At 39.1% G+C, this 20,009-nt stretch overlaps 1 protein-coding gene across 1 annotated transcript in view; it reads left to right on the top strand.

The window, feature by feature from the left end:
• LOC140231199 (transient receptor potential cation channel subfamily M member 3-like) overlaps window positions 1–20,009 on the top strand; it is a 60,875-nt gene that overhangs the window by 27,623 nt on the left and 13,243 nt on the right. Inside the window, exons 5-9 of the mRNA XM_072311346.1 lie at window positions 11,897–12,068; window positions 14,407–14,575; window positions 16,000–16,123; window positions 16,928–17,101; window positions 19,331–19,465. Coding sequence (XP_072167447.1) covers window positions 11,897–12,068; window positions 14,407–14,575; window positions 16,000–16,123; window positions 16,928–17,101; window positions 19,331–19,465 — 774 coding nt within the window. The remainder of the gene's footprint in view (window positions 1–11,896; window positions 12,069–14,406; window positions 14,576–15,999; window positions 16,124–16,927; window positions 17,102–19,330; window positions 19,466–20,009) is intronic.

Genomic DNA, 20,009 nt, shown 5'->3' with positions numbered 1-20,009 from the left:
CAATATACAATGCATAGTTATAAATCTGTTTCAGAGCAGCTGTAAATATCATGTTATCCATTTACAACAACTTTTTTTTCTTTCAAAAACCACAAATTTGTTTTTTAACAGAATCTGTAGGAAGAAAATAATTTCTTAGGGTGCTTCATTGTGATGGTGTTGTTTACATACACAAAATATGTGCCCCCAGCTCATAACCCACAGAAGTTGCAGACTAGGATTATTTGTAATGAATCAAAATATATGTATATATATTTTTTTTACTTTACGTGGGAGAGTAATTTTTTTTTTCTCTACCTACTGTCAACATTTTACAGCTTAACTCTTTCTGTGCCACGTTCGCACGTCCGGCTCAGTCGACGGCGTGCCAACTTCGCATATTCTGCTCAACAAACAAAGCCGCCAAGACCGATCGATAAACTGCTAATTACTGCTAATCCCTCGGCACAATAAAAGCGTTTCTCATGCTTTTGTTCCTCTCATATACGACTTGCATTCTATGTGGTGGTCGACTATCAAGCGATGTTCCCAACTAGATTTGTTTGTGCATTCTAAGTTTTTGTCACGGTTTTATGTGCAAAAGTCATGCCTTTACAGTAATGTAGAAACTGGTCATTCAAAAGAAAAATTGAAAATAGATTCGTCATACAATTTATATTGTAACAAAGCTTGGCATTCATCTTTGACTTTGTCTACTATTATGCCCATCTTAACAGAAATTTGTAGAAGTTATACAAATCGGAAAAACAGAATTCTTTCTCAAAGCATGACTACCTTCGTGTCTCAGAATAACGTGGCACACAGGGGGTTTCCATCATGGCACATAAAGAGTTAATAATAAAACCGAAATTGAGATATTACCAGTTTTTTTTTTTTTTGGGGGGGGGGGGTTTTGTTTTTTTTTTGACAGGATCTGCTTTCACAGGGAAGTAGAATATATTTTTGTTGATACTTCTGCACAGCATGCCTAAGTGACCCTAATGTTTGAATCCTCTTTTATCCCATTTATGAAACTGCACATCCTACTTCTCTCTTATTTCAATCATGTTTTGAATGGGTTAGAATGGACCAATTTTAAACAAGTTACTGTAGATATCATTTTAAAGCTTAGAGCTTACTCTCTTGGAAAAAAAAAAAGTGGAAATTCATTGTGGTCTACTTTTTGTCGGTTTTGAGCTGGGCGGTCACATGAGTTGTAAAGATGTTTTGATGTTGGATTTTCCAGCTCTGTGTGACTGGCACATTTATCTGTAATCCATTTTGTTATGCATCTATCTTACGGGATTCAGTACTGCTTGAAAGTAAGAAAAAAAAATGAAAAAGTAAAAAAAAAGAAAAGAAAAGAGGACACCCACAAATGAGATGGCACTATGATGTGATTTTTACCATCTTAGTCTCTGCGTTTTCAAATTGTGTTATGTTTCTCTTGATGGACTGGGCAGATAGCCATTGGGAGTTAGGCTTGCTCTCTTGACACACCTAGATTTGCATCATTAGAAAAGAAATCAGAAATGATTGTATCACGCGCGCTGGTCTTGTGTTAATGTTCCTTAATACATGGGTGTGTGTGTCTCAGTTTGCATGCGTGCATAATTCTGTGTGTTGTTTATTGTGTGTGTGTGTGTGTGTGTATATATGTGTGGGTGTGTTTTGTGTGTGTTGGCGTGTGGTACCCTGGATACAGGAGAGGGTCATCACTGGTCACTTCCTGCGGACATCATGTCTGTGAATCTTCTGTTTGCATTTACATTGAGGACACATCCCGTAAATGACGGGGGGGGGGGGGGTGAGGAGGAGAATCTGAATAGAATTAGAGAAGTGGTAATCTATGATTTTCATCACTGGAAAGTTGAATTTCATAATCATCTTCCTGTTTTCTTCAAATGTTGTCCTTATCCAATCTTAGAAGAAAAGAGCTCCATGCACATCAAAGGGGGAGGGGAGATAATGCATAAATTTGTTTAAGGACTCGAAATCATGAAGCATTTGGGGTTCTTTTGACCTAAATTGGAGAGACCTTGCGCCTTTTTTCCGCTGATTCATCGGTCGACTGGATAAGAGTGGCATTGTATTCTGTTTAACAGCTGAAGAGATTTCACTCAGTGCCAGCGTAGATGGGGTTCCTGTCTTTCAACCTCCCAAAATCGTCCCCCTCCCTCTACCCACAGCATGTCCTACCCTTATGCACCCATGAATTACAGCATTTTTTTTCTTCTCCAATGTTCTGCCTTTTTTTTTTGAAGCCCCACCCCCAATTTTCCGCTCATCTTGGCTTTCCCCCTCTTGAGGTGCGTGCCAAGTGAAAGAGGCACTTCACCTCGAAATTTGAGTTCCCTCCGACACACGGCTCAAAGTAGCATTTTTCGTTTGACGTTGTGCAATTGATGGCTGCCTTGTTCCAAGAATGAGGCAGTGATAATCATGGAGAATGGATGAATGTGGCTGATTCATAAATGAATATGAATGATTCCTATCAATGAAGGAGATGCCAAAGGTTGATTAACAGTCAAATTTAGTGAAAAGGTTTTAAAAAGAGAGAAAATGCCTTGTTTCCATGACACAAGAAAAAAAGAAGAGAGAGATGATTATTATGATCTGTCACCATGTTACTGTGATAGAATATTTTATAACCCTAAAGCCAAGAAAATTTAAATTTTGTGTCATTTTCTTCTCATTCTATTTCTTTCCCTCCATCTTTTTGCAACTTTGCAGCAAAAAAAGAATGTAACTGCTCTTTGAATGACAAAGCTACCCTGCAGGGAAATGTTACTGGGACAGATTTACAGCTGGATGTGTCATGACTATCCTTTTAAAAAGGGCATCAGCCTCCTGTCAATGGACACCCCCCCCCCCCCCACACACACACACACACACACACACACTTGTCTAAATGCTCTACATGCTTTTAGAATCAGTCTTGTATTCCTGATGATGTGTACCATCTGTGTGGAGCATGAAGATTTTGTGTAATTACCCATGGGTTTTAGGAGATTCCTGCACGGAAAATGCGAGGAGATGCTTAAACATTCAGCCATGCTGCCGAAATCAAAATTCCTTGGCCTGAAACGATCAAATGTAATAATGCCATCAACTCTACAGACAGTGATCCGCTGCACAATTTGTTTCATCTGTAACAATGTATAATTTAGCACTGTGAATGTGCTCATTAGAATTTAGATTAATTGTCATAAATTCTACACATTAGGGGAAAAGGATCAACAACAAAAGCAAAACTTGGTAGGTGTAGATCATGGCTCAGTGGCGGTTCACCAGTCTCAGAGTCTTGGAGCGAATACTAGTCGCTTGGGACTATATGCTCAGAGCTTAAGTACGGGAGGAATCAAGATTACCTGAAAGCGTGCTAGAACCAAGGGGCTCAAAAGTGGATGAAAGATCGTGAGCCTTCTTGAATTTTGTTTATGCGGTTGTTGTTTTTTTTTCGTCTGCAATGTCATAGCATTAGGTGGAAAAATGTAAGAAATCAATTAACAGAAGGCCAAGTGACAAAAAACAGGCAGTTGTAGTCGGTGGGGAAGTCGGAGGCACTACTCGGGGAAGGAAAACTTGACCTTTTTCTGGTGTATGATGGCAGCTTTGGTATGCTTTCTGAAAATATATGGGTGAAGGACAGGTCTGTAAGTGGTCCCTCTGATCACCCTTGTACGTGTTTGTCTGTTTGAAGATGTTGAGATTCAAGCGTTTCCATGAGAATTCTGTGAAGACGCTCCAGGTCTTATGTGGGCTTTGCAATTCACTTGAGATGAAGTGATGCCGGTAGACAAGTAGTGTGCACATGCATACACACACACACACAAAATCAAACAAACATACACACACACAAACATGCAGAAGCAAGTATGCATGCCCCCACCTTTTATTTATTGTACAGTTTGAAAGGAATAGATTCTGAATTTGTAAGATTAAACTATACCTCATCATGAGGCAATGCTTTCAAATGAAACAGGCGAAATGACAACTGATCCTTGAAAAGTTGATATCAGTAGAATTGAGCAATCAACAAAGCAAGTGTCTGCACAACATTGTGCAATGTTACTGTGAGAAGTGATATGACCTGTACAGTACACTGCTGAACTATAAGAGCCGAAGCTTTACATATAGTGTAGTACAGATCATAAACTTTCAGTAAACAAATATGATCTTGGTATGACAGATCACAGGGTACTGCCCAAAATGATGTACTTCTTTTCCCTTCCCCTCCCCACCATCGCAGATACATCTCATCTGTATCAAACAAATAGTATGGCTTTGCGAATCCATCTACGTCTATGTTTGCAATTTTTAATGAAAGCAACAACAAAAAAACTGAAAAACTTCCAGTACAAACCACATATCATGTCTATAACAAAGTGGTTAGGCCTTTCTGTCTTGTTGTTAGATACATGTAAAAGTTGTTAAACTATTTTGATATTGACATGACATACCTCTGGATTTCAGTTTTTGCTTGCATTGCTGTTGGCGTGTTGTCATGGAGACAAGTTGTAAAGAAGTGATGACATGTCGGCCTCAGACCGTTAGGCAGGTGCTTTGGTAGAAAGTGGAGATTTGTGCGTCGAAATGTCAATGCCATTCTTGCGCCATCATGCTTTAGGCTGCTGAAGAGAGTTAATCCAGATATTAGAGCCTCGTAGTAACAGAAACTTCTCCACCACCCTGTGGTATGCTGTTAGCAGGGCTTGACATTAGTGGTGCCCTGGTGGCCTGATGGCTATGGGCCACTAAAATCGATGTCACCAAATTTCCAAAAAAATGTTGTTGTCCGGTGGCCCAATCGGGCAGCTAAAATCCAAAGGCCATTGCATTTCTTTTTTGGGCCACCAAAACCTCACATTGAGAGATTTTAATGCCCAGAATGGGCTACCAGAGAAAATTGTTAGTGTCAAGCCCTGCTGTTAGCTCTCAATCATTTGGTGAACTTTGCCAAAAAGAACCAGGGGTGGTGGAACTGAAAGTCTCAACAAGGCTGGTAAAAATTGATTTTAGCCCTATTTGATTCTGCTCATAATGACAAATAAGTTTGATTTATCCACTGATCAGGGATCATCGTTTTATCAAAGGTGAATGAGAACTGTCATGCTCTTCAGTATAAAGTCAAAGGCTGTATGAAACATGTCAACATTTGCAATGATGGTTTCATATATCTTATTATTATAAATATCATGTTTATCCTGAGACAAAATTTGATGGTCTGTGGAAGGAATTTAGATTGGACTAATATGGTAATAATCTGAATTTTAGAATTTCTTGCCAACTTCAAAAGTCCGTTTTCAGATTTTGCCTTTCCCAACTTTGCTGAACTCTCGGCTTTTCAGTGACAGGATAATTTACCCCACTTGGTTTTCCCAAAGCATAGCAGACATGGTGAGAAAACTTACCACCAGAAAAGCAAAGATATGAGAAACTTTTTTTTTTTTAAATTCAGCTAGAGTTAAGTATCTTGGAGATGTGACACATTAATCTTATTAATACACAGTAGATCTATGGCCAATACCTGAGAAGCATGCTAAAAAAAATTAAATAAACAAGTAGCTCCATATATCCTTCTAGTGCTTTGAATATTGATTGGAATTAGTTACTATTAATTAGAAACTGTCAAGTTATGAACAAAGACAAAATTTGATATTCATTAAATTCAGTCACCTTATATTGTTGTGTGCGTGAGTTTTATGCCAATGGCTTTAACATAAAGGATACTGCAAGGTCACATATTTGATGAGATGAGTACCCCTGTTGTAGCTATGTCATATGTACAGCGTCAGTGCCCTTTTGTCTCTCAGCAGAGCATGCGGTGCACCAAACTTTATATCTTTTTTTATCAAAAATCCTTTGCGAATGAGATTTTGAAGTCTCCGCAGACCTTTTTTTTGCAGTATCCACCAGACTAGAGAGAAGCTGTTGTGGCTCAATGGATAAAACCTGGGACTATTAATCATGAGGTCCCTGGTGGTTGCTCCTGTGCCTCTTTGCTGCCTTAGCAGTCATGTAAAACAGATACAATTCAAATCACTCTTTCAATCAGTAGGCTTATACAATAGTTTCCAAATGCCTAGTTGGAAACCAGATATTCATGTTGCAATGGAAATATGCACATTTGAAAGTCCTTCAATTTAGAGCCTTTTACAGCTATTATTCTCACTTGAATATTTCTTTCAAATCTTTTATGGTTTTTATACCCCGCCAAACGAAGTTTGAAGGGGGTATATAGGAATCAGCGGGCGGTCGGGCGGTCGGTCGGGCGGTCGGTCCGTTGCAAATCTTGCGTCGCGAAGTACTTCCTCAGTTTTCAACCGATTCCCATAAAACTTGGCACAGATATGTGCCTTGGGTTGTAGATGTGCAAGACGTATTTTTTGACAGTACCCAAAAGTACGTTGCCATGGTAACGGCATATTATGGGCAAAAATGGGTACAAATCTTGCGTCGCGAACTCCTCCCACAGTTTTTGATCAATTTTTATGAAATTAGGTACAGATGTTCATCTGAATATGTTAATGTGCAAGACACATATTTCTGCAGTGGCAAAAAGTGCGTTGCCATGGTAACGGCATGTTATTGGTAAAATATAGGGCAAAATGCTTAATGGCAAAACTGCTTCATCAGTGTTCTTCCAATTCTCATGGAATTCATATTGAATGTTTGTCTTAGGATATAGGTCAGCATGACACATTTCTTGACAGTGACAAAAAGTATGTTGCCATGGTAACAGCTCACATATTATGAGCCAAAATGATGGAAAATTTTGTGTTGCAAACTACTTCCTCAGTTTTTGCCCAATTTCCATGAAACTTGTACAGATGTGTGCCTTTGGTTGTAGATGTGCAAGACGCATTTTTCGACAGTACCCGAAAGTACGTTGCCATGGTAACGGCATATTAATGGCAGAAGATCAAGGAAAGATCTTGCGGATTTAACTACTTCCTCAGTTTTTTGACCAAAGCTTATGAAATGTTGTTTGGCGGGGGTATAACCAGTCGCTGTAGCGACATTTCTAGTTGTTTTTGGAATGCACAAAATCTTTGAGAGTATACATTAGTTTAGATCTAATTCCAACATGTAAGTGTAAGTCTTCAGAACAGCGCCATTGGTATAAAAGCAGATGGCACTCGGCGTGACTTTAAAAGCTCAGGACTGCCTTACAAATGGGTGCAATAACCTTTAAACCTGTTACGTATGGGGAGAGACGGTTGCAAGTTGGCACGACATCCAAACGTGCGCTGCCACGCTCCTTGTGCAACGGCTTCAGACAACAATCGATAACCTAAACCAAGTGAGAGATATCATATGGGGGAGAAATAGAGACAGGAAGAGAGAGAGAGATCCACACCCGTACAGACTCATGCCAGAAGTTGATGGGACACATAAAAGAGCATGATAGATTTTCGTAGACAGCGAGGTCAGTTAGAGCAAAGAAAGGCATGAAATCAGCTAGAATACTGTACATCATACATGATCAAAATGACACTGTGCAGGAGATATACTGCTTTGCAGAGATGCAAAGACTATATTTTTGATGCGTTCTATCACCATCGTAATCGTCATAAAGGATGAATGATATCAAAGATGAAAGACGGGCAGTTATTACATCCTCTGCCATTCTCATACAATGCACACGTTCAGAGCTCTCCTCAGGGTTTTGGGCCGCAGATCATTAGCCGAGGTCAAGTTACAATCAATGAGCAGATTAGCTTTCAAAACATGCTTAGAAGGAGAGGCCAATTACACTGCTTTCACTCCAGGGGTAAACTTGTCCAGCACCTCTCACAGCTCTCATGAGACTGTAGAGAGGAAGCGCGTATTTCCTTTTTTCTTGGTATGTAACCATCTTGTAAAGCATGACATTGTCTGTACTCGAAGCCATAAAAACAGCTCAGCTTGTGAGTGTTTCCCTGTTGTTGTTGTTGTTGTTGCTGCTGTTGTTTTGTTGTTGTTGTTGTTGTTGTTGTTGTTGTTGTTGTTGCTGTTGTTGTTTTTATAAGATCTCCACACATCTCTCCCTTTTTTCTCTCCTAACTTTCACATCTTTTTCTTCCTCTTTTCCTTTTTTTTTTGGGGGGGGGGGGTGGGGGGAGCAAGGAGGAAGGACTTAGGTGGGTGTTGATGTGGCACACTCTTAACTGTGCACAAATCACAAGTTTCTTCCCAAATCGAAAATGATTGTTCTTAGAGCTGGCAGGAAGGCTCTTTTTTCTCTCTCCCTCCCTTCTCTTTTTTTTTTTTCATTTGTTTGTTTGTTTGTTTTTTTTTTATAATCATTTCAAGTGTGCTCTTGAATGACACCTCAGTGTCACAGCATTTCTCAGTGCCAGATCATTGTATGTAATGCAGACCATGGAAAGTGAAATGTTGTGTATGGGGACTGTGTCAGTTTCTTTCCACCTGTCACATCACACAGAAAATTTGACTACAAACAAACAAACAAACAAATCCCAGATGACATGATTCAAGGATCATTTGTCCCAGGTGAAAGTTGTCTCGTGATTGAATGTATTTACAGCAACAGTCTACTGTGAAAAGAACGTGATTGTGTGAAATGATCGGATGTAGCTGAGAAATGGAAGAATGCAGAATAGTGACTTTTATTGCCTAAAGAAAAGACAAGTACTGTGCAAGTTATGTTGCCTTTGTTGGGCTTAAGGGACTATGATAAAGCTGTTCACAAGTTGTTGGTCTGACTGTTTGCTGACAAGCAAATGCTCGTGAAAAAAAAAAAAGAGAAAGTAAAAAACATTCTTCCCCAGTCATGTATTTCATCATGATTATTTTCATTGACCCTTCCCTGTTGATCTGCTAGTTTCTTATTCATGAGAAGTTTCTATTTACGCTCAAGTCTCCATGGACTCTGTCATCTACAGCACTCACAGCACTACAGTATTCATGAACATGACTCCAAGTTAAAGCATTCATCTTATGAACACTGTTTGGTTGAGCAAAGAGAAAAAAAGATAATATATGAAAAAACAACCATTGTATGTGATTAAACTTCACAGGTCTCTGTCCCCGCCCCTATCTCTATTTTTCATATCTCTGTATTTAATTTGTATCTACATATTCTTTCTCTCTTTCCTTCCGCATGTTTGTTTGTTTGTTTTTTCCTCTCTCTTTCTTTTTTTTCCTGACCCTGATTGATATAGTAACATTATGAGCAATACCCATATGTGCATAGCCTCCAGACTGCTTACATATATGCAATGAGTAGCAATGAGGAAACAGCAGCTAATGGAAACCGCCTGTAACTCATGTAGCTATCTTCAGGTGGTTTTCTTCACATGATGCACATTCAGCGATACGACTTGTGCTTGACGTATGGACCTTCTAGAACACACGGTAGGGGAGGAGGAGTGGGGGGGGGGGGGGGAGAGGTGGGGACTGGAGTGTGCTTCGTGTCATGAGAATGACTGCTGCATGAGGTAGTCCGTGAAAGGATGTCTATGATTAAACTCTAATCACGTCTGGCTTTTGACAGGACAGTTCAGTTTCCTCGGTTGTGCTCCAACTGAATAACAGCTTGGGGATGTACATGGAGGATTGCTGTAGATTATGTAACAAAATTGAAACATTGTTCCCCTATGTTTTATTACTTCCTCTCCACCCTCCTTTAGAACAAAAGAAAAAAAAATTAGAAATGTATAAACTGGTCACTGACAGATGTGATGTGTGTACTGTAAAAGTGGATATTTTTGCACAAGTAATTTTTCGCATTCAGCCAGGTACTGTAAAAGTGGATATTTTTGCGCAACTAATTTTTCACGCTCGGCGCGGTAAGAAGAGTTTGGGTGTTTTTGATTCCGCAGAATCAAGGCAGTAAGTATGGAAACATATGACAAGCAAAAATATTCACGTGCTTTTATTTCACGCTAGTTTCTGGTTGTGCGAATGCGCCAAAATTTCCACTTTTACAGTAAGATGAATTTTGCGTGTTTTTAATTCTGCAAAATCAAAGACATGAACTACTGGAACATAAGACATGCAAAAGTATTTTCGTGCTTTTATTTTTACGCTAGTTTCTTGTGGCGCAAAATGCACGAAAATTTCCACACCGCGAAAATTTCAAGTTTTACTGTAATTGTCATTTATGAACGTTCCTACTTCTGCCATTTATTTCAATGTAAAGATATGATAAATGTATCTCTTGCCATATCTAGGTATTATCCAATAATCTTCAATGTGTTTATGATTATCCCTCCTGCACAAATATAGCAAAACGCAGTGTCATTCCAGATGATGTCATTACTACCTCATCAGATTTGCATGCGTGTGATTTATGTGGTTATGTGACTCACATCACTGACGTCGCAAGAATCCACGTGAAGATATGAAAATCTTTGTCCGACCCAATTTTTGAAAGTCACCTTTAAAGTGCAATTCTCCTTCGTGGCCACGTCAGCTTCGGCGGAGTGGAATTGCTCTTTAATTTATGAAACCTCACCCCTCTGGAGAGTTATCTGCAGCATACCTCAGTAAATACAGAGTCTTCCAGACCCTTATCGTTGTGCAGTGTGGCACTTTGCAGAGTGGAGTGGGGGGACATCTAAAATCCTATAATATACAAATAATACACAGGTGAGAGTGCGTCACGAACTTAAACCTGTGTATGATTTGATTTATAAAATGGGTCGAAAACTAACAGCATTTTTCATGTACCTTTGTGGGTCAATACCAGTCAGCTACATGTAGCACTCGCTCAAAAGTCAAGATGTCTGAAGATGTTCGTCCCAAACATTTACGCACGTCGCACTCGGAAATCCTGCACATATAAGTATGTATAAGAGTATACGTACGCCACATGCATGTTATGCACAAGAAAGGCCGGCTGGCAGCCTGAACGAGAAGTTGTTTACAGGATTGACAGCGCATATAGTAGCGCGCGATGCACTTGTAACAACTGATTGAGTGCGCGCTGCTAGTGTAAACATTGTGACGTCAGTGACTTTACGCTTTTTTGCAAGGCCGTGCATGATCATAAAAAATCATGCACGCACACGTGTCTCGTTTCAGCGCTTCCAATTGGCTACATTCTTGAACCCATTTTATAATATGCATTATTGCATGGATGAGGTTGTACCAGAAACAAAAAGATCATGGGTGGAGACAAAGCAATCATGAATTATATCAATATGATATGCATACATGTTGGTTGTTTTTTTTATGTAACTAAGGCCAGATGCGCACACGTGTGAAGGTGAAGGGTGAAGGAACTATATTTAATTGGAGGCACCTGCCCCTTATGACCAGTGCTCTGAAAAATATTGACTGCTAGCATACTCACACATATACACAAATATTGAATGGGCAATATTGCTCTGTGGTGTCGCAGCCAGCTGATATGGAAACTGAAATTAGTGCATTCAGCATGATGATGATGTCATTCATTCCAGTCAAATGCATGATGCTTCCAAGTACAAGTTTAACTGCTCTGATTTTCTGAAGAGCAATGCCATTCCATCTTTTGAATCTTAATTTTCACATATTTAAAAAAAAAACATAACATAAAACCCCTACTGAAAACTTAATTAGTATGTCCCAGGACTTAAACACGATAGATCCTTACAGCAGTAACACATTCCTTTTTATTCTCTCTCTTTCCTACCTTTTCTATTCATCTGCATATTGTTCATTCCTATCTCCATTTTTTCCATCTGTTTATCTGCCTGTCTCTCTCCTAAACACTCTCTATCTGTCCTCCTCTTTACTGTATTTCTTTCTTTATATCTATCTCTCTCTTTTTCTCCCCTATCTATCTTTCTTCCTTTGTTCTGTCTCTCTTTCTTTTTCTTTGCCGCGATCTGTTTATTTTTCTCTCTGTCTCTCTCTCCCTTTCTGTCTCTTTCTCTCTCTATCTGTCCATCCCCTGGCTGGGTCGCATCGGGTCATCCTACAGGCAAGCCGTCCATACCATTCTGTGGCCTGTCCGGTCAGCAAAGGTTTCAAGCTCAACAGCCATCACACCCACTTCCTCCTGGTGGACAATGGCACGGTTGACCAGTACGGGTGTGAGGTGCTCTTGAGGCGCAAGTTTGAGAAGTATCTCTCCCAGCAACACGTCAGTCCAAGTAAGTCCCACTTTTTCTACTTTCTATTTTGCAAATATATTTTAAGAAAATATCATCTTATTTTATTGATGTTCAGGAGGTTTGTTTAAGCACATGGAGAATATCCACTGTAGATTATTTTGAACTATAAAGAATGCAAATTTAATTATCATTATCATTATCAATGTCTTCTTTTATCCTTGTGGCCTGGTCTTAATTTCTTTGTGTTTGTTGTTTTGAATAATTTCAGTATAACAGATGCAAGTTCAAATATATGAATGAATGAATGAATGAATGAATGAATGAATGAATGAATGAATGAATGAATGAATGAATGAATGAATGAATGAATGAATGAATGAATGAATGAATGAATGAATGAATGAATGAATGAATGAATGAAATCAAAAGATGAATGACAGAGTGACTGAATGAATTGATTATTCATTGCTTAAATATGACTGACATATCCATCATAGTGTAACAAGTTGTTCTTTTTATACAGGCCATTTGGTGAAAGTGGAAAATTAGTTGAAGTGGCATTCCATAGGGATTATGCAAATTCTAGAGTATACCAATTCAAAAATTCATGTAAATTAAGTGATTTTCATCCTGAATCGATTAATGCGTCTCCTGTTTATTGTTAATCTCCAGCCATAGAAATAGAGAGAGTGAAATGAAGCATGTGCTGGAAAGGTTTAGCAAGTAAAACTCATTGTCAGTGATTTCACTAGAACACAATTTTTTCACTTTTTTTTTTGCTTCACCTGAATGAATGGAGAATGAAACTTGAAATTGAAAGAAAGTTAAAGATTAGATAAGCCAAAGTGATGTTGATTCCATGTGATCCATTTGAAACAAGATATTGTGTACGTGTCATCAGTCTTATCTTGCCGAGAGCGGCTGGTATTCACAAACTAGTGAGCCCTGTGTGACACAATACAAGATTTAATGCCAGGATCTGTAACACTCAAGGGCATAGGGGATCTTTGTTGTGCTTACTAAAAGTCAGATTTGCATCTTCTTCATGGGCAGAGAGGGTACAATCGCTTTCGAGCGATGCCTTTTTGGGATATAGCGCCGTGGTCGCAAGATCTCGGAGAATCGGCTTGAGTTCTTGCCGATTGTAGGTCAAAGCAATTCAGCTGTTGAGAAGCTGAATTAAAACTTGAAAGTCGTGAATGAGCCATGTTGACAACAAACCTTATCTTGCATTGAAGCAGCTTTCAGCTGTGATGTTAGCCCGACATGTGTGCTGTCTTCGAGATAACATATGTGCATTCACATCTAGTTCAAGCAGTTTTACTCAAAGGAAAGAAAGTGCAGCTCTTGAAAAGGGGTAACTGTTTTCAGTCTCAACAGTTTTTGTATTCTACCCACATACTATTCAATTCTGATGATGAAAGCAGTGTCTGGAGCAAAATAATTCCCTTTCAATCCAGGAAATGCCAGGAGTTCAGATCCCCAGACCTGTACAATTTCTTTTTTTTTTAACATCAATTGAAGCGAATGTCACAATGAACTGTCGTCTGAATGTTCTTCATGGAGGCACATGCTCAAGGCTGTCTAAAACTAAAGCAGGAAAATCCATAGAACTGAATGGTTTCCTTAATGTCAGCTCACCAGTATCAAAAAGAACTTGTTGCCCTAGTAACAGCACATTTTGCTTCAAATCCTGGTCAACCTTCAATACATTCATATTCCATAATCACACAAAAGTCCTTAGTGATTATTTCCTTCTTTTTTTTTTATTGTATTTACCGTTTAGAACATTTTTGTGCAAGATTTAAGCTTGGTTCCCCCACTGTGCATTTAGACATGTGTATCTGTGCATGTTAGTATGTTGTATGTGTCATGTGTATTATGTGTCTTTGTGCGTATTTATATTTGTGCTACTGACCAAAGTAAGACTACTGTCTGTAAAATGGGCTGTGTATTACTGCAGCTTGAGAAAAGTAATGAGATTTAGATACTGGAAGCTATTGTTCCATTCATACTGTATGTAGTAAGTATTTAATGGTCGTGATAGATAGATTACATTATCCTTAGAAGGATTAGATACCTTAGGTCATGCAGATAGGAAACTAAAACCTTTCATGTGCTGAGGCACTTATTAGCTTTAATAGAATCAAACCATACATCCAAACTTGACCTAGTTGACCCACAAGCCCAGTCATGTGTAGCAATGTGCCTCAGTCCAACAGGAAGCCCATGGTGACACAATGGAGATTAGGGGGATTAGTTAATCCCTATTCATGGACAATGAGTTAACAGACATCTGACCCAATCAACGAGCAGAGCACAGTGAGGGTTAAACAGCTCTTCTAATTTTGTTGTTGTCGTTGCTTTGCGTCCACAGGAAGACAAGTGCCTGTAGTTACTGTTGTTGTGGAGGGTGGAGCCAACGTCATTCGAACAGTACTAGCCAATGTGAGTGGAGACCCGCCCATCCCCGTCGTTGTTTTCGATGGGACGGGCAGGGCAGCTGACATCATCGCTTTCATGCACAAGTTCAGCCGGAAGGATGGGTGAGAAAGCAGTACCTCTCCAAGAGTGGGTACCTGGGCACCATTTCATGAAAGTCTTCAACCCTGACAAGATGTCAGTGTTGTGACAATTACCATAGTGACAGTCAGTTACCAGAGCTTCTCAGCCAATCAAAACCAAGGATTTTACTGAAATTGTCAGAGACTGACAACTTTCATGAAATGGTGCCCTGGACACTCTACTCCCACTCCATGTTAAAATTGACTCAAATGAGCGGAGTGAAGTCAATGCAAACAGAACATTGCCAATTTTCTTTTAGCATTACACTTAAAGGTAGGGAATCCCATTTGCATGCCTTAAATGAAGAGATGTATAAATACAATGGTATGTTGAAGAGAGTATCATTTTAGAAACTCCCATAAAGTATTGGAAGTGGAAGGTAACGTTTAGTACATTTTTATTGACCGTTAGATTTTGAATTGAATTTTTTTCGGGGCTCACCGTAAATTCCAGTACATTACTAGGCTACCTTTGCAGACCCATGCACTGCATGTGTGTCCATCATGTATATTTTGTGAAGAAAGTTCATCAAAACTTACAAACATTTCTATATACATTCTTGCCACACACTCTATATGTTATTACATCAGCTCTTATACCTTTAGATTTGTGTTTATAGATAAAAAAAAAAAAGTACAGAAGACTGCAACAAAAAGGCTTAAGTGTGGCTGACACACAGAACTACTGAGTAGTTGAGTTTTGTGCATTATTCAAATTGTACATAACTGTTGACTTCCAAATTTCTCAGCAGTGGCCTAAACAAGTCCCCTAAGGTTCATATCTAATGTTTTGCTGCATTTTGGGAGGTCTGTAAAAGGTATCCCCTACCTTTAAAGTAAGAATATTGTGTTATGTTTTGCCCATGTTAAATTAATGAGCTTATTAGAAATGAAAACTACATTGTCTGTGGGTAACTGGGATAACAACAAATATTGCTGGTATAGATATTCTCAGCATGATCTTTGTTGAAAGTTCAAAATACCCATGGTAATTAGTCTTTCCCTCATGAATAAAACAGGAATAGGCTGTGGGTATGTTAATATGATAATCCTTCAATTTTAGAACTATGACTTTATTAGGAACGTTTTTATAAAGGACCAACAACAATTGGCTTCATGATGTTGTAACGCTGATTATCAAATTATACTCTATGTTTTATATCATATTATGTATCTTCATTAGTGGGTCTGTGATATTTTATTTTCGCTCAGATTGCTAGACCCACAGTGTTGTGGCACTAAATATAAAGGTCTGCTCCTATGTTTATGTCATGTTATAATGTATATCTGTGAAGACTGTGTCTTTGAACTAAATGAGATATGAATTCTACAATTCAGTCCTTCATCAAGAAATATTCATCTCTAAATGTTTATATTTTCTGTGCATATATATGTTTTGCTCTCAGAACTCTGGTCCCATCTCTGAGAGAGCAGCTGTTGGAGACCATCAAGCACACCTTTGACTTCAACCAGCGGCAGAGTGAGAAGCTCTACCATGAGCTGGCCATGTGCATGAAGAACAAGGAGCTTGTAAGTTTCCGAGTTTTGCTACACCTCACCCCCCCCCCCTCCCGTCCCCCCCCCCCAAAAAAAAAAAAACAAAAAAAAAACCAGCCATCCACATTTCTCATTTCAATCCACCCACTCCTGAGGGTAGTAGATATCGGTGATGACGATGGGCATGATGATAATGTCAAAATGAAGAACAATGATAGTAATGATAACTGCAGCAATCGTAGTAACAGTGATGATACTGATGAAAAGAAGGAGAATATGCAAAAGGATGCACAGAATGAGAACAGGAAGTACAACTAGAACATTATCAACACAAAAATGCACAAGAGCCGGAGCTTGAAAGAAACAGAAAGTTGGTCTTAACGATCATGGCAACTGTCAACGTTCACACTTACTGTATATGCCGTATATTTCGCGTGTCTAAATTTTCGCGAATCGGGACTTCCTGACAATTTCGCGAGTGGTTAAATGCGCAATCATGGAGTCATGTACTGAACAGAGAAATGTATACGCATACGTCACATTCATATCGGCATTAGAGTCAATATTTTCGTGTGTATTTAATTTCGCGAATAGCAGCTGACTCGTAAAATTCGCAAAAATAAAAACTTCGCAAAATATTTGGCGTATACAGTATATGTTTTGTTTCTTATGTATTCACCCATTTGTATATCCATGTTGGCATTTAATGCTTTCTTTGCCAATGAATCAAATGTTTACAAACTTCACACATATACCTGTGGACAAGAAATTGATAGGGCATGCAGAAGGTTACGAGGAAGCGTTCACATCGGATGTAATTTTCTACCATCCCCACAGATCACAGTATTCTGCCTTGGTACAGAGGGAGTGGAGGACTTTGATCTCGCCATCCTCACAGCCCTGCTCAAGGCCCAGGCCAAGTCCTACTCGGACCAACTGAACCTGGCTCTCTCCTGGAACCGTGTCGACATTGCCAAGACGCAGATTTTTGTCCATGGCCGGGACTGGCCTGTGAGTACTTACCAATTTTTTTTTTTTTTTCATTTTAAGAAAGAAAAAGAATACAAGAACAAAAACCAAAAAACAAGCAAAAGCAATAAATGGAGATCATTACAAAAAAAATAAAAAATCATGTTTTGATATCAAAATTAAAACTTGATGCACCGATGCAGAGAGTTTATTGTAAATGGTATCATTTCTTTTGAAGTCAGGAAAATAATTTGATATTTAGTGAATTATTTACTTCTTTATAGCGGATGTAGCCAAGCTAGAACTTTATGACGTAAATATGGAAATGGGAAAGAAATATGTACAATCAGTGATTGAGTGGTTTGCTGAAGTGTCAGAAAGTGCACAATTCATTGTCACAACCTGTGACAGTGAAATAACATGAATGGGCTGGTTTCTTGATATTTTGGTGCTAGCGATCAGGCTGTTGTAATATTTAATTCAGCTGTTATTCCTGCTGTCACCATCATCTGCATTGCATATGGGCATCTCATTCAATTGTTCTGGGAAAAATGGCCTACTTAGCAGTAATCTCTCAATGGTGATGTAATGTTAAACTGCTGTTGTGTTATTGACATGACAACATGGATTTACATGGATGGGGCTGGAAGCACACACAAAAACAAAAAGGGAAAATGCCGCTGTGAGGTGTAATAATGGGTCTCTTTCTATCACGGCCGAGTGAAATTAATAGCCAGGGGCCACAAACTAATTAAATTATGACACCTCTGCGCTCTCCTTTCAATCAGCTCTCCGCTGAAAACAACAAGCAACCTGTGAGCGATGAAAAAAGTCTGTATTGAGTCTCACGCCAGGAAAAGTCCCTAACTGCTGCGATGAAATGAATGGAATTGTCCTTTGTTGCAAAACAGCCAAACATTACCCCCTGCGGGTAACTGGGCTTTTAATTGACTTAGCTCGGTCCAGCTATTTTTGGTAGATAACAGAGAATTCGTGAGGACTGTGTACCAGTCACGTAGTGTTGATTTTCACCGTTTAAAGAAAAGATCAGTCGCTAATTGTATCTGACGCTTTGCTGAATGAAGTTCTCAGTGTTTAATGAATCAGATTTCACTACTGTCTGAAACAAAGAATTGTCTTACAGATAAAAGGAAAATAAAAAGCAAAAGTCTGTTTGAAACAAAGACTCACCCTGACCTGCCCAAATTGGGACCATGGCTTGTTCTCTCTCCCTGTTTTCCCTTTAGTACTAATTATGAAAAACTAAGATGTGTGACAAATCTTAGTGTTTAATCCAGAACTGACACAGTCAAGTTGGTTCGCATGTGGTCCCAAAGGTATTCTTCAGGCACAGGGGTCCCAGTGAAGGGTTATATTATAAAGATTAATCATAAAGATTTAATCTGTAACTGGCAGGGCAAACTTTGTGCCATAAGAAGTATCTTAGTTGGTCAAGAATTCTAAATCATATTTATAGTGGACGGTCAAAGGCAGACAACATTTGGTCCTAGAAAGGGCCCAAAATGTTGAGATGCCCTCTGATTGGGATTGGTCAATATATCTTTCCTTTCTGTACCAGTAATTCTTAGCCAAACTTGGCAGAAAGTGATGATCAGTGGGTACCATAGCTCAAAAGGGGGGGGGGGGAGCTATATATTGGGTCCTATGAGGTATGAAGAGAATGCAGGACTTACTACTGTCCAGATGTAGTTAATTATCATTCGGAAAAGTTTGTGGTTTCGTATTCAGCCACCATTCTGTGGCAGTGTCCTAAAGGTTTAAAAAAAGACAAACAGTCATACTCAGGTGAGCATTAATCTCACTGGGTCTCAGGCTAGGGTGATAATTTTGGCACAGTTTAATCTGTTGCTTCCAAGAAGGGACCATACCATGTGCTTTCAGTCAGTGGAAATCACCTAATCTTTGAGACAATGAGCAAGTACAAGTTTACCTCATTGAAGACTAGTTCTGAGCAGTTGTCATATAGAAAATGCATGTTGTAGCAAAATCGTCCCGTCCTCAAGAACACTTGTGAAAGTGTTACACAAGAAATGCAGATGGATGTCATTTTTTTTTTCACTTCCAAACATCTCTTCTGTCAAATGTCTCCCAAACATCTTTTCTGTCCAAATAGGCGAAATAGAGACCCCTCTTCCCTCTTCCCCCCCCCCCCCCGCCACCCCACCCCACGACGACACTTCTTGTAAACCCGATTTCCGTCTGCTTGTGCAATCACGTCCTGTTTGATGACTTGTCTTCCCATCATCCTAGGAAGGTGTATTAGACCAGGTGATGATGGAGGCCCTATCCAACAACCAGGTGGAATTTGTGGAGCTCCTCAAGGACAATGGTGTCAACATGCACAAGTTTCTCACCATGGCTAGACTGGAGGAGCTCTACAACACAGTGAGGAAACACACCCATTCAAAGAATTCATAGAAATATGCATAGTTAAATATTTCATTTACAATATTAACATTGTTGGAGAATTTAGTAGACCCTTTATTACAAAAACAAAAAAAATGGATGTTTATTTTCTCACAGCCTAGTTAAGAATCATTTGATTCACCTGCTCCCTCTAATTAATTTTCTCACGCAGGAATTCACTCAGCATTCATCTGAGTTGTTGCTAGATTGGGCAAGGCTGTGGCAAGCTTTTGTGAACAAAGCGTGCTTAGGATTTGAATACGCAAGAGATATGGTCTATTTGGATGTGAATTTACGTTTATAAATATGAATGTTTATTCATATGTACAATTAAAGATGTGAATTTGAATAATTTCAGGATTCAAATTAATTTCTCCACATACCTTGAAAGAGGTATTGTGATTTAAGGTGCACTAGACAGGCGTATTTGTAAGACATGACACATTCATGTTTTACCCACACACATTTATGCATATGCTTTCATTTTCAATATGTAAGAAAATATTACAAATAATCCAATGTT

The sequence above is a fragment of the Diadema setosum genome, chromosome 7 (genome assembly GCF_964275005.1).
Source record: "Diadema setosum chromosome 7, eeDiaSeto1, whole genome shotgun sequence".
NCBI classification, from domain to species: Eukaryota; Metazoa; Echinodermata; class Echinoidea; order Diadematoida; family Diadematidae; genus Diadema; species Diadema setosum.
Note: the sequence above shows the minus strand (reverse complement) of the source record. Positions and strands in the feature narration are given on the sequence as shown.